This window comes from Phyllobates terribilis, unplaced genomic scaffold, assembly GCF_046119375.1.
Source record: "Phyllobates terribilis strain yellow unplaced genomic scaffold, ASM4611937v1 Scaffold_8__6_contigs__length_399053987, whole genome shotgun sequence".
Taxonomy (NCBI): Eukaryota; Metazoa; Chordata; class Amphibia; order Anura; family Dendrobatidae; genus Phyllobates; species Phyllobates terribilis.
In genome coordinates this window covers 253,857,835-253,871,333 of record NW_027362768.1, presented here as the reverse complement: position 1 = coordinate 253,871,333, position 13,499 = coordinate 253,857,835, and the positions used below count along the sequence as shown (strand labels likewise).

At 47.1% G+C, this 13,499-nt stretch overlaps 1 protein-coding gene across 1 annotated transcript; it reads right to left on the bottom strand.

Moving 5' to 3' along the window:
- Positions 1-201: 201 nt before the first annotated feature.
- Positions 202-12,488, bottom strand: LOC141157728 (uncharacterized). The gene is made up of 5 exons (XM_073645274.1): positions 12,360-12,488; positions 4,329-4,430; positions 1,309-1,450; positions 1,065-1,212; positions 202-988 (listed from the first exon to the last, which is right to left on the bottom strand). Exons 1-5 carry the CDS (start codon positions 12,486-12,488, stop codon positions 670-672), a joined length of 840 nt encoding a protein of 279 aa, XP_073501375.1. The 3' UTR covers positions 202-669.
- Positions 12,489-13,499: the final 1,011 nt, after the last annotated feature.

The window sequence follows — 13,499 nt, the reverse complement described above, 5'->3', positions numbered from 1 at the left end:
TCCTGTCATCAGCTTAGGGCCATAAAATATGGGCAGCACCTGTAGGTTGTTTAATTATATAAAACGAAACACCTTTTATTACATTCCCCTACGCCTGAAGCCTGGTATAGGTGACCATAAGAAAAGGTGTTTGTTAAATTATTTTCAAAAAAATTGTGTATCTAATAACCTACAGGTGCTGTCTGTATTTGCTGTGGTCCAAAAATGATGACAGGGAGGGGTAAATGGTTTAACTACAAGTTATGAAATTGTTGCTCGAAGCCGTACCCAGAAAACATTTCTTGTGCCAAACTCGCATTTGGGGATGGTCCTCTGATAAAAGATGAGCCACCAGGGGCCATTTGGCGACCATAAGTTCCTTCGTATTCTTCGGGCCGGTATGCTTCAACCTGCCCAAAACACTGTGTTGCTGCTGCTGGTGGTGGTGGAGGCACACTGAGATTGAACAAATTATGTATGACATTAACTATGGCTGGGGGTGAGGGCATAACTGATGCCCCATCAATCACCGTTAACAGAGCATTTGCTGCTGTAATATAAATGTTCTGCTTCTCTCGTGGCATGGATCGGAGGCGGGCAGCTATGGATAAGCCAACTAAATCCAGGAGATCCTCCTGGCATGTCCTTTCCACAAGACTGAGGGTACGTTTAGTCAGGGCTTCAAACAGACTAGTCACACCCTCGTGGCTTTTGGCCTTTTTTTTTGGTCGCCCTTCTCAATGCCACGAGACGAGCAGAAGCAGACCCCCTCCCAGTGGGCCTCAACACATCACCAGTAGAGCTACCGGCAGCGCTTGGACCAGGAGCAGCAGTCCCCAAACCGGTGTCGACGTCCGCTTCAGTTACGGAACAACTTGCGTGACAAACATCTGTGGCAGAAGCAGATGTCTCCGGCGACGAAAGCTGTACAATTGGATGGAATTCCTCCTCTACTTCATCCGTTCTTGCGTCGGTTTCTGTTGATGGGGCACTGATCTTGCCTTCAGTTCTAAAAGAAAAGGTAAAAAATACTGTTAATACCACATTTTTTTAAACATTGCAATTACTATTTTTTGCGAAATTACCTCCGCAAACTCCTGCTGGTTAGCATAAATGCAAGTTCATCTGCATACGGTACTTTTCGTTTACGTGGCGATGCGCCACTTTTCACAGACTGGTGATACTTCACCAGCCGGTCGGTGACCGATCGCCATCGGCTTTTCACATCACACACTGCAATAACAAAACAAAAACAATTTAGTAACTGCTTTAACAACAAAAATGCAATTAAAAATAGATCTAACAATAAAGGTAAAAATCAATACTTACTAATTTCCTCTTGGGCATCATGATCCGCATTCACCCACTGGGGATAGATTTCCCGCAAGACCGAGGCCCAGGCGTCCTTTTTTTTCTGTTTGTCTTTATAACAGTCGCTTGCTCTGTTCCAGATTTCGGGATATTTTTCAATCTATAGTGAATAACATAACGTCTGTGAATATTTTTTCTTTAAAAAAAAAGGGTGGAATAAAAGAGTAATAAAGAAAAAAAATAAAAAATTCACACACACACGCTAAACATATGGCGATATCTACGCACACCACCACCAACCCCTCACCTATATTGTACGGTTCTTTCACACGTCAATCTCCAGGACGAGTGGTGATGCCATTTTACACACATAACGGAGACCCACACACAGACCCATTCCAAAGCATGCTCGGTCACACATATCCGTAGTAATGTGGACGTGAGAAATTAACCTTACAGCGTATACAGGAGCTTTGAGTTAATGAACCTACATACGCTGTCCAATAATCTTTCAGTTCAATAAATAATTTAAAAAAAAAACGTGGGCTCCCGCATAGTTTTAATAACTAGCAGAGGGAAAGCAGACGGTTGAGGGCTGATGTTATAGTCTGGGAAGTAGGAAATAACCATGGCCCCTTCCCTTGCTATTAATACCAGCCCGCAGCAGTTAGCTTAGCCTTTACTGGCCATTGTACAGGGGGACCCCCACAAAAAAAATGACATGGGGTCCCCCTATAAGTTGCAGCCAGCAAAGGCTAGGCAGACAGCTGCGACCTGATATTAATAGCCAAGAAAGGGGCCATGGTTGTAGGCCCCCTCCCAGGCTATAATATCAGCCCTCAGCCGCCCCAGATTTGGTGCATCTTATTTGTGCGCCAAATCTGGCGCTTAGCCTCGCTCTTCCACACTGCCCTGGTGCGGTGGCAGGGGGTAATAGTGGTGGGGTTCATGTCAGCGCCAGCTGCCATGAAGCCCAGGTTAGTAATGAGGGGCGTTTATAAGACACCCCCATTACTAACCTACAAAGAGTTTAAAAAAAAAAAAAAACACAATACACCAAGAAAAAAATAATTTATTTGAAATAAAACACACCATTTTATTTAATTCTTAGTTTACTAAAAAAAAATAGTTACCTGTCCACGTTCCAGCGCTGATCTCCCATGCACAGCTGTCACATCTGGAGATGGTGACAGCTGTGCATGGCTGCTGTAAGCTCACACTGCCAGGAACACGTCCGCTCCCGGCAGCAGGAGCCACTGACTGAGGTCACCGGAGTGCATTCAGTCAGCGCTGCTCCGGAGACCTCCTTTACAGCCCTGCTGTACCGTGGCAATTTCTCACGGTACAGCAGGGCCGTAAAGCAGCTAACCGGAGCAGCGCTGACTGAACTCCGGCGAACCCGCGGGGCTGCGTTACAGCCCTGTCATTCTAGCGGCGGCAGCGGTTTAGAGCGGTCACATTCTATGTGGCTGCTCTAAACTGGAGATCATCGTGGGACACTCGTGGACTACTACGGAGGGGTAAGGATAGGTTGTGGTTTATTATTTTATATTTTATTACAGGAGATCGATGGCTTCAGGGAATTAGGTGTCTAGGTGAGTATAGGTGTATTTTTTTTTATTTTTTTTATTTTAGGTGGCGATCGGCGGGGACAGGTAATGATTTTATTTTCATAGGTAACCACTGGCCACCAATGAGAAAAAAATGGGACAGTAAATAATATTGGGGACAATAAAAACATAATAAAAAAAATATAAAACAAAAACGTTTGTGTATATATATATATCTGAAGGGAATATGATGGCACCCTCAAAAAAATAAAATAAATAAATAATAGGAGTAGGGCCAATAATATATGGGGGCTACAATTTCATTTTGGGGCACATTTTACAGCAGGAGCAGGCTGATGGGAACTACTGCTCCCATCGAGCTGCTCCTGCTGGCACTAGTGGACGGGGGACAGACATAGGCCGATGGGAGTAGTAGTGTCACATCGGTCTATGTCTTCCTGCTGACACCCCCCCACACAGACCCCACACAGACCCCAAACACATTAATCATGAATCCCACGTTGAGATTCATGCGCTTGTACCATCCCAGATGAGCAGCCATGATCCTGACAGACGGGAATATTATGGGATTCTCATCTTCCTGGATTATGGGATGCTCATGGGATGGCTGGAACGCCCAATTGTGAGGTCACTTCCTATTTGGTGCGGTTTTGTTGTACAATACCGCATCAAATGCGCTTCAATTCCGCAAGTATTTTTACATATTTGCGGATTTGAAGCGTCTCAATGCAAGTCAATGGCGGCCATTCCGCTGCGTTTCCGCAGAATTAATGAACATGCTGCGGATTTTTGAGCGCCGCGGAAAAATCCGCAGCATGTGCATTGACATTGCGGAATGCCATTGGGGACCATGGGGTGCAGATTACCAAGCGTTTTTGATGCGTTTCCGCTGCGGAAACTCCGCAGCGGAAACGCATGAAAAACGCATCGTGTGCATGCAGCCTAAAAAAAAAACACATTAAAAATGCAGCAAGTAAGGGGAAAAAGGCATAAAAATGCAGCAAGAATGCAATAACCAGAGAAGATTGTTATTGTGCAGTTTAGTGTGGAACCCGCAGAACACAAAAAACAGTGGTTACATTACTTGTGAACATGGCTTTACAAACACAAAAAAAGCCAGATATCATATAGTGAAGCTTACATACAGATGATAAAGATCTTGCTGCTACGACTGTGAATAAAATAATAAAAAGAAATCCACAGGTCCCAAAAAGAGATAAGCAGGACGATAAGAGATTCACGGCCTCCGGTCCAGCCGCCAAGTACCACTGACCTGCTGTCATGGTGTAGGGGGAATGCTGGTGAGGAAATGGCAGATACAGGCAGGGTGAGCAGGGAAAACTAGTATGTCCCTAGACTGGGAATCCTGAATAGCCTTGACCCTGAAGGTATCTCTGATGGTGAGAAGGTTTGGGTCTCCACCCTAAGCCCTAACTCCTCCACAAGCCCTGAGCTAAACCCCCTCACCTCCCTCCACTGAAAAAGGTACAGCAACTTCAAAGGAAAGGACTTCAGCAGCACAAACAAAACAGGTCCGAACAGAACGGCTTCCAGGTATAGAGTGAAACTCTATCAGCAGCAGCACCTGGTGGAAAGAGAGGCTACTTAAAGGCTAGGGGGAGCAGACTCGCACATTAGCTCACATCCACCAGGACACGGCAATAGAACTGGCATTAAGGCTAAGTGCCCACGAAGCAGAAATGCTCCGGATTTTTTCTGCATCTCCCAGGCAGGAAAAACGCATGCGGATTTTACATGTGTTTTTCCTGCCAGGTAGAAGCGTTTGTGAAGCGTTTTTGCATGCATTTCCGCATGTGGTTTGTAAAGCGCTTTTCCAAGCGATTTTAGCATCACTTGGAAAAGTGCTTGACAACTTGCAACCGGCATGGATTTATATAGTGTGACCAAGTTACGATGCTGCAAATGCAGCATCAATAGTAAAAAAAAAGAATAAAATGGAGAAAAATAAATAAAAACATTATACTCCCCTTCCGATGGCCCCTGGTCTCCTTCTCCGGTGTCTTCGACAGCTCGCGGTGGTGTAAAAGGACCTTCTATGACGCCATTTAGTCATGTGACAGGTCATGCGATCGCCGATGTCAGCAGTCGTGTGACCTGTCACATGACTAAATGATGTCATGGAAGGTCCTTTTACACCACCGTGAGCTGCCGAAGACACCGGATGACCCGTACAGGAGACCGGGGGCCATTAGAAGGTGAGCATAATGTTTTTTTTTATTTTAATTCTTTTTTAACTACAGGTACTATGGTAGCCGGGTCTAGAGGAGAGTCTTCTCTTCTCCAGACCCGGGTACTATCTGCGCATTGAATCGCTTAATATCCCCATGTGTACATGAACTTGACGCGCCCCCTGGGCCGTGGGGTACCCGGTGTCGGGCCGTTAGATACTGGGGGAGGTCACAGTGGCGGTGACCCGGTCCGTGACCCAGGGCGGTCAATAAAAAGGGGATATGGATAGGGGATTTTATAGTGTTCTTATAGAGTTTGTGACGCCACCTGTGGAATGCGGCTAGAGGGAGCCGCCGCTGCGGAGCAGGTCCTCTGAAGCTGATGTTACTGCAGCAGGGATGGTGTGGCTCTCCACAGGAAGAGCTAGCTCCAGGGCAGTGTAGAGGTTGTAGGTTGTGCTGGGCGTTGTAGTGCAGGGGTTGATGGCGCAGCAATAATCAGTCCACAACTTAATGGCAGTTTACTCTTGTCTTTACTGGTGGTGATTAGACAAGCCGGGACTAGGGTACTGGCTAGAAGTGGAAGTCCGGGCAGCCTGGAAGCAAGTAAAGAATCCTCATTGCCAGGTGAAGTTGGAGGCCTTCCCTTTCCACTAAACTGTTTGGCCCTGTCGTTTGTAGCTGTGCGGTGGCCCTCGTCCCTGAGTGTAACGTTTCTGTGCTCACCCGTATGGCAGGCAGCTCGGGCCTTGCTGATGCGTCGCTCCCTCGTGGCGGTGCTGGACCCTGCGGTGCTGCTGAGCCTCCGGGCGTCTGATGGGGTCAGGAGACCTGCAGTCTCCTACCCTCGGGTTTCTGCTGCTGGGGCTTCGGTGCCCCACAGCCTCGGACTCCGGTGTCCGGTTCTCTGTGTTTGTTCCTTCTGGGGTGAGCTGCCGCGCAGCTCCAGTCCCCAGCTCCTTTCTCCTCGACATCCTCTCTTCAACTCCTCACACTAAGACTAACTAACCCCGCCTCCAGATCCAGTTGCTAAGGGGAGGGACTCCCCTTGCTGGTCTGGAGACAGGAAAGTGTTGCATGCTTAGTAAAACCTGATTAGGGGACCCCTGCTTGCTTCCAGGCATGGCATCACCTCTTATGAGGGAGGCAATGCCACTGTGGCAACCGGACCCCTGGGGTGCCACATACTCATGCAGATTTTATGCGATTCAATGCAAATCAATGGCGGCAATTACGCCGCGTTTCCGCAAAATTAATGGACGTGCTGCAGATTTTTCCGCAATGATAATCCGCAGTGCACATTGGACTAGAGTCCTGTGAATCAATCCACTTATCTCTAGTTAAAAGTGTCCCGAATACAGCATCACAGTCCCAGATTTGGTCTACGCCCTGCAGTTTTGAGCGTCTGCTGAATTTCGCTCACAGCCACTGCCCGTATGACATCTCCTTCCTGCCAGGGTAGAAAGAAATGGTAAATGGGCATGGATTGGGGTGTGGCCAGGGGTATGGCCAAAATTTGCCACAGTGAGCGCCGCATAAATTATCCCCCTTTCTTTTCTTCAAAAGTTGGGAGGTATGTGCTTTTCACAAAGCCCCCATCCCATAGTACATCTTTCCTTTCTGTTCTCTCTAAAATACAGTCCTATAGTATATTTTTCTTTTGTCTGCCTCCTCTATATACAGCCCATCATGCAGTGTATCTCTTTTTTCTCTCCCCTCTATATACAGCCCATCCTGCAGTACATCTCTCTTTTCTGTCCGTTCCCTATAGGGCTCATCGTGCAACATATCTCTTCTTTCTGTCTCCTGTATACAGCCCATCATGCAGGATGTCACTTCTTAGTTACCAGCGTGAAGGCAAACTGCTTCCTGGTATGACCTGATATACTGGAATGAAGGAGGCTCCGCCACTTTCAGTAACATCATCCCTCACAGTAGAAGCTCTGTTCTAAACACAGCACAATTATGCTGGTATGATGATGACTGAGAGAGCTTGTACTGCACATTACTGACCAGGATCCCTACATCTACAGGGTGGATCCAATAGCAACGCATGCTTAGGAGAGTGATATATGCAAACAAGCAATTTCATATTGGTTTAAATAAATATACTGTATGTCTACAAAATTATAAGACCATATTGTGATATTTGAATACCCCTTTAAAAAATTATACTGATCTGCTCACCTGAGTTAGGCTCTTTTCACTTGTAATCGCAATATGCCTACATAATGTGCAGCTAAGCATTGTGGTGAGATTTCCATCTATATCCACTGGTCACCAAACTCAGGTATGGAACAGGCTTTGAGTCACAGATATTTAAAAAACAAATCTGCCACTTTCTAAAAGTTCGCTGTTAAAGCAGTTATCCACTACTTTTACATTGATGACCTATCCATAGGATAGGTCATCAATGTCTGATTGACCAGGGTCCAACACCCAGCACCCACGCCAATCAGTGTCGGCAGTGTGGCCGCCAGCAGGAAGTACTTACTTGCGGAGCTGGCAGTCTACTTGTAGTGGTCGGGGCTTGGTACTGCACTTCCGCCTCCTATACAAATTAATAGGAGGTGGATGTGTAATACCTTGTGGCAGCCACAACAAGTAGACGGAGCAGCTCGGCAAGCGAGTACTTCCTGCCGGAGGCCGCCAGCACCGGTGACAGACCCCGGCTGATCAGACATTGATGACCTATCCTAAGGATAAGTCATCAATGTAAAAGTAGTGGACAATGTCTTTAATATATGATACTGTGTTTTATATCAACCAATTAGCTTTGAGATTTGTAAAAATGGTATGTAAATGAAAAACAGGTATAATCCATTGGTTTTGAACTGGTTTTGGCATAAATGCTAAAATAGAGAACTACAGTAAGATTGGTCACTAATAGAGATGAGCGAATCTTTCAAAGTTTGGTTCGGACAGGCGAACTTCCCGATGTTCGCCGAACAGTTTGTCCAACATATCCGAACCCCACTGAATTCAATGGGAGGCAAAATCAAATGCATAGACAACACTTTCAGGGGGGCCCAAAAGCTGTCTCAAACTAAGAGCAGACACAAGGAAAAGTGGCATCAATTGACCCAGAGTACAAATAGTATAATTGTGCAGTATGGATGTATGGGACATTGATAAGTAACAGGTGGATGAGTGACATGTGTAGGCCTGGTTCTCTGAGAGCCATGACAAATTCAGGCAACACACATGAAGGAGACCCAACTTGGAGTCCAAACATTTCCAAAAATTAGGGGCAGACACCAGGAAAAATGGCTTCAATTGACCCACAGTAGAAATTTTATAGCAGCAGTCAGCCATGGGCCATGCATGACACAGGGTCTGGTCCAGCAATTACAGCTTTGATTTGAAGCTCAAACTAAGACGAGGTGGGTGAGGGACTGGTGTAGGCCTGCTGTGCTGGGAGCCCTGATACCTCATGCAAGAGCTCAAACTGCTTTTCTGCTCAGCCACGCTCAGGTGACACAAATATCCACTTCGTAGACTACTATTGTTAGAAAAATGTAAGGATAGTAACACAGGTAGTTGATGGAAAGTAAGTGGAGACCAGCAATAAGTTCAGGCCTGCCGTTCTGGGAGCCCTACCGCTACAGGCAACACACATGAAAGAGACGCAACTTGGAGTCCAAACATTTCCAAAAATTAGAGGCAGACACCACTAAGGTGACATCAATTTCCCCACATTTCAAAAAATTATTTCCACACACCATTAAAGTGGCATCAATTTCCCTAGAATAGAAATAGTATAATGGGGCTCTGACACCCCTTCCACGACAGGCAACCCACAAAATGAACACCCAACTTGGAGTCTCCACATTTAAAAAAATTGTTAGTAACATCAGCAGCAGTAGCAACAGCAGACACAGAAGCCACGACAAAAGTGTTACAGATTGCAATAACTCGAGATCAATGCAGCACACTAAAAAATACACCATTGCCTAGTCTGCCCAGTCAGCAACTGGGGTGCAACAGTCATTGGAGATCCATGACTTGTTTATCTTGATGAAAGTAAGGCGGTCTACACTTTCAGGGGACAGCTGGATGTGCTTATTCGTCAGGACACCACCAGCAGCGCTGAAGATACGTTCTGAGAGAATGCTGGCTGCCGGGACGACGCAACCTCCAAGGCATGACAGGCGAGCTCAGGCCACTCTTCCATTTTTGAAGACCAAAATGCAAAACTGTCCAAACTATCCCTGATGGCATTGATATTGAGCTTGAGATACTCCTGCACCATCCTCTCCAGTCTTTCACTATGTGTCAGACTTGTACAGCATGTGGGCGTCCCTTTCCAGGGGGGAGAAGCATCTGGCAAAATTTACTCTTGTACTGTGAATCTAACAAAGTGGCAACAAACTAGTCAGCCCTATTCCTAATCCTAACAATACGGGCATCATGTTGCAGATAGTGCAACAAGAAGGCGTTCATATGTCGGGCACTTACATGAGGTCCAAGTCCATGGTGTGTTGGTGGCGGGGTAACACTCAAGCTTGCCTTATCCATCCCCTCCCGCCAACCACGAACAACAGAGAGGGGATCATTATCCACTTCATCTCCTGACTGTTGCACGCCCATCACCTCTTCCTCCTCTTCCTCCTCCATTTCTCGGCACCTTCATTAACAGTTTGTCTGGTACCATAAGCCCCCCTCGATCGCTGTAATCTACCCTCCCATGGCACCTGCCTGTGCGACGACAGTCCGGAACTTAGAGATATTGTTATCCCTTCCTCCTCTTCCTCTGGGACCACCACCTCCTCCCGCAGACTATTCAAAGTGCGCTTCAGAATGTAGATGACTGCAATAGTGATGCTGATGATGGCATCGTCAGCGCTGACATTCTTAGTAGCTGTTTCAAAACTGTGTAGAAGGGTGCAGAAGTCCTTCATCTGTGCCCATTCCGCAAGCGTGATTTGCAAGTCTGTATTGTGTTGGCCCAGGCTATGCAAAATTACATACTGCACCATGGCCCATAGCTGCTGCCACATGTTCAGAGTGGAATTGCACCATGTCGGCACATCGCAAATCAACTAGTTAACCGGTAGGTCGAAAGACCTCGGTAGCGATGCAAGTCGATGATCCGCAAGATGTGAATGGCGGAAGTGAGCACACTGCGACTGTGTTTTCTCCAGCAGTGCATTCAGGCTTGGATATTGGCGGAGAAATTGCTGTACCACTTGGTTGAGGATGTGAGCCATGCAAGACACGTGCGTGAGGTTGTCCCATCATAGAGTCACCTCCAGGTTCGCACTGTTATTTCACACGGCCTTCCCTGGCTCCAGGTTCAGTGGAGACAACCATTACTCAAACTCAGCCTGGATAGCTGTCCACGACTCTTGAGCTGTGTGACTGCGATCTCCAAAACATATTAATTTATTCACTGCCTGATTGCGTTGAGCCCAGGCTGCGTAGTACGGAGGTGGAGGGGATTCTCTCTGCACTGATGGAACATGGGTCTCATTAAGGGAGAGATTGAGGGCGCAGGTGGAGGCCCTAGTTGAGGTGGAGGAGGCAGAAGCAGTGAAGGAAGTGTTAGATACAGAGGTTTGTCCCTCACGCCTTAGGGATTCCAAAACTAGTGGAGCAGACCTTAGCTTTGGCATGTGTAGGAGGAAACAATCTTTTACGTGACCACAACTGAGAGATCGAGGGCTGGCTGCTGTGCTGAGAGTGGAGTAGGGTCAACAAGACAACTGCTGAACTGTGAGTGAGGTGCAGGCGGAGATGTTATGGTGGATTGAGAAAGATGTAGTGTGCCCTGGGATCGGTCCAAAACAGCAGGCATGTCCACTTCCGTAACAGCTGACAGGCTCTCACTCACCTCGACTGTAGCGGGTAAACAAGTGGAGGCTCTGCGGCCAGAGACGTCTGTGAGAACACTTGCCACGGTGATGGAGGAGGAAAAAGCAGCAGATGCAGTTGATGGGGTGGCCAGTGCTTGGTGAGGCCCGCTAGTCCACATTTTAGCGCAGTGAAATTCCCAGACTAACGTATGTTGATCGCGCATGTGACGGCTCATGCATGTAGTAGTCAAATTTTTGGAATTTTTTGCCTCTACTGAGTCTTTTTTTACAAAGTTGGCAGATAACTTGATGAGACTCAGATACCTGAGGCACACGCAGACTAAACTGTTCTTTCAGGGCAGAAGGAGGAGGAGGGTGACTCTCAGGGTGAGGAGTGGGAGAACATAGAGGATGATGATGAGGTTGTAGATCCAACTTGGTGTGAACCCAGAGGCACAAATCTGCGTAGCTCAGCAGAGGGGGTGGAGGAGGAAGACGAGGAGGTTACGTTGCGGCTTTCCGCACAGACACGGAGTGGTGCAACCACGACAACCACTGCACCCTTAGCCACAACTCTGACTGTGGCCAGCAGCGGTCGCAGGTTTGCAGTTCGCAGGGGCGGCAAGGGTTGCCTGGGCCTTTTCTGAGACTGCAAAGGATGACCCAACTCAGGATCACCTTCACCCCCGGGGTTAACATCTGGTGACAAGGGTCTGGATTCTGCTCGGACTCTACTTCGTCCGGCCCCGGAGCCAACTGAAAAAAATATTGGGCATCTGTGCAGATGCTTTCCTCCTCTTCAGTCTGTGAATCTTTGGAGCAGACCTCTGATGCCCATGGAATAGAATGTGTGAACAGCTCTGCAGACTCGCCCATCTGTGGTTCCCCCAAGTTGTCAGTTTTTTTAGGATAGGACGAGCCAGTGTTTGTTCAGTAGAGCTTTCAGTAACATTACCACCTACCCCACATACACCTCGAACACCAAGCCTATTCCCCCTTCCACCAAAAACTCGCTTTTTCCTACTCATGTTGGATGTACCCTTCCCCTTTTTTAACAAGCTGTTTCACAATCCTAGGCCCAGACCTGTCAGTCACCTGTCACTAAATTAACAATCAGTATTTATTTGCTGAGATAATATGGCTGGACCTGAGAATTAGCACAAAAGATTTATATGATGAAATGTGGCTGGTGTCTGGACCACACAATTAGCACAATCGATTTAGATAGTGATGAGCGAGCACTAAAATGCTCAGGTACTCGTTGCTCGAGTCAAACAAATTGGAATGCTCGAGTGCTCGGTCCGAGCAACGAGCCCAATGTAAGTCTATGGGAAACTCCTGGGGTCATTTGCAGACAGAGAAATCATCAGCTGACATTGGAGTCGGAGCTGCTGTAGTGCCATAAACCACCTCAGTGAGTAAATCAATCTGCTGTTGCTGTTGTCGACTCTGTTGCTGGTAATGCTGCTGCTGGTACTGTTGCTGCTGCTGTGGCTGTTGCATAGCCAGCTTACTTGTCTCCTGTTGTGCCAGCTATTGCTGCTGTTCCCGGTGCTGCTGCTGTAGTTGCTGTTGCAGCTGTTGCAGGTGCTGTTGGTGCTGCTGGTACTGGCTTGGACCACGTGCTTCATCATCTTCTCCATTTGGTCTGACCATCCTCACAGCCGCCTTCACCCAGCACATGCAGCTTGTCCTCAGCCATCACGCTTGCTTCCTAGGAATCTTGAACACACTTCTAACACCAACTGTGGTAGATTGGCTCACTTGGTTGCACATAGAGGTACACACAGGAACACTGTCTTTTTAAATCTTCTGTGGTTTATTAAGGGAACTGCATAAACCACGGCAACATTAACAAAACAAACTCGGCCTTCCCGGCCTAACAGGAAAAACAAAACATAGCGTATGGCACAGTCCTTGTTGCTACGGGTAACCACCCGCTTCAGGAACAAACAATCCAAGGTTTAGCTTTCCTTCACAAGACAAAACAGCTCCAGAGCCTGTATCTCCAGACCCACCCCACACCAAACGCCCTAAAAGGCTGTGAATTTATCTTCTGACCTCCTCCCTCTCTGCAGGTGTTTAATCACCCTAGCACTAATAATGGCTGATTAACCCCTCATCACTTCGTGTGCTGGAACATTTTTCCTATGTTTATATTACTGGAGCTAACAATCTCAGTGTCACATATCTCCCCTCCAGTACTTTGCCAGTGATTTTGTCACAGCTGTTACACTGACAAAATGGTGCCAAAGCAAGATGTCCGCTTTTTATATGGAGAGGGACATGTGACTTCAGCAGCCAATGACACAAGCCCTTGTGTCTAGATGTTGTGGATGGTTTCTGTGCCCTGATTGGCTGCCAGAATCTCCACACATTAAGTTAATAAAAATTTTAAAAAAGAGTAACAATCTTCCGCTCCTTTGACTTCTCTCCACTCCCTCCCCTCATCAAACATGTTCCTGCTCATCATACAGCACCACTATCCTAGCCAAAGTTCTAACAACAGCGTTAGTGGAAACTCGATCATTTACAGAACTTTGGCCGAATTTTGACGATTTTGAGGAAAATAATCGGTAATCCGAACACAAATCCGAATGTGCAATGTTTGTGCCGACTTTGATATTGGCGAACGTTTTCCAAACAAGTTCGCT

Coding starts and splice junctions, on each gene's coding strand:
- LOC141157728 (XM_073645274.1), bottom strand. CDS start 12,488: ATGGAGAAGATGATGAAGCACGTGGTCCAAGCCAGTACCAGCAGCACC. Junction 1,451..4,328: donor ACCTTTTTCAGTGGAGGGAG/GTGAGGGGGTTT, acceptor TATTCACTATAG/ATTGAAAAATATCCCGAAAT. Junction 1,213..1,308: donor TGATGCCCAAGAGGAAATTA/GTAAGTATTGAT, acceptor TTGTTATTGCAG/TGTGTGATGTGAAAAGCCGA.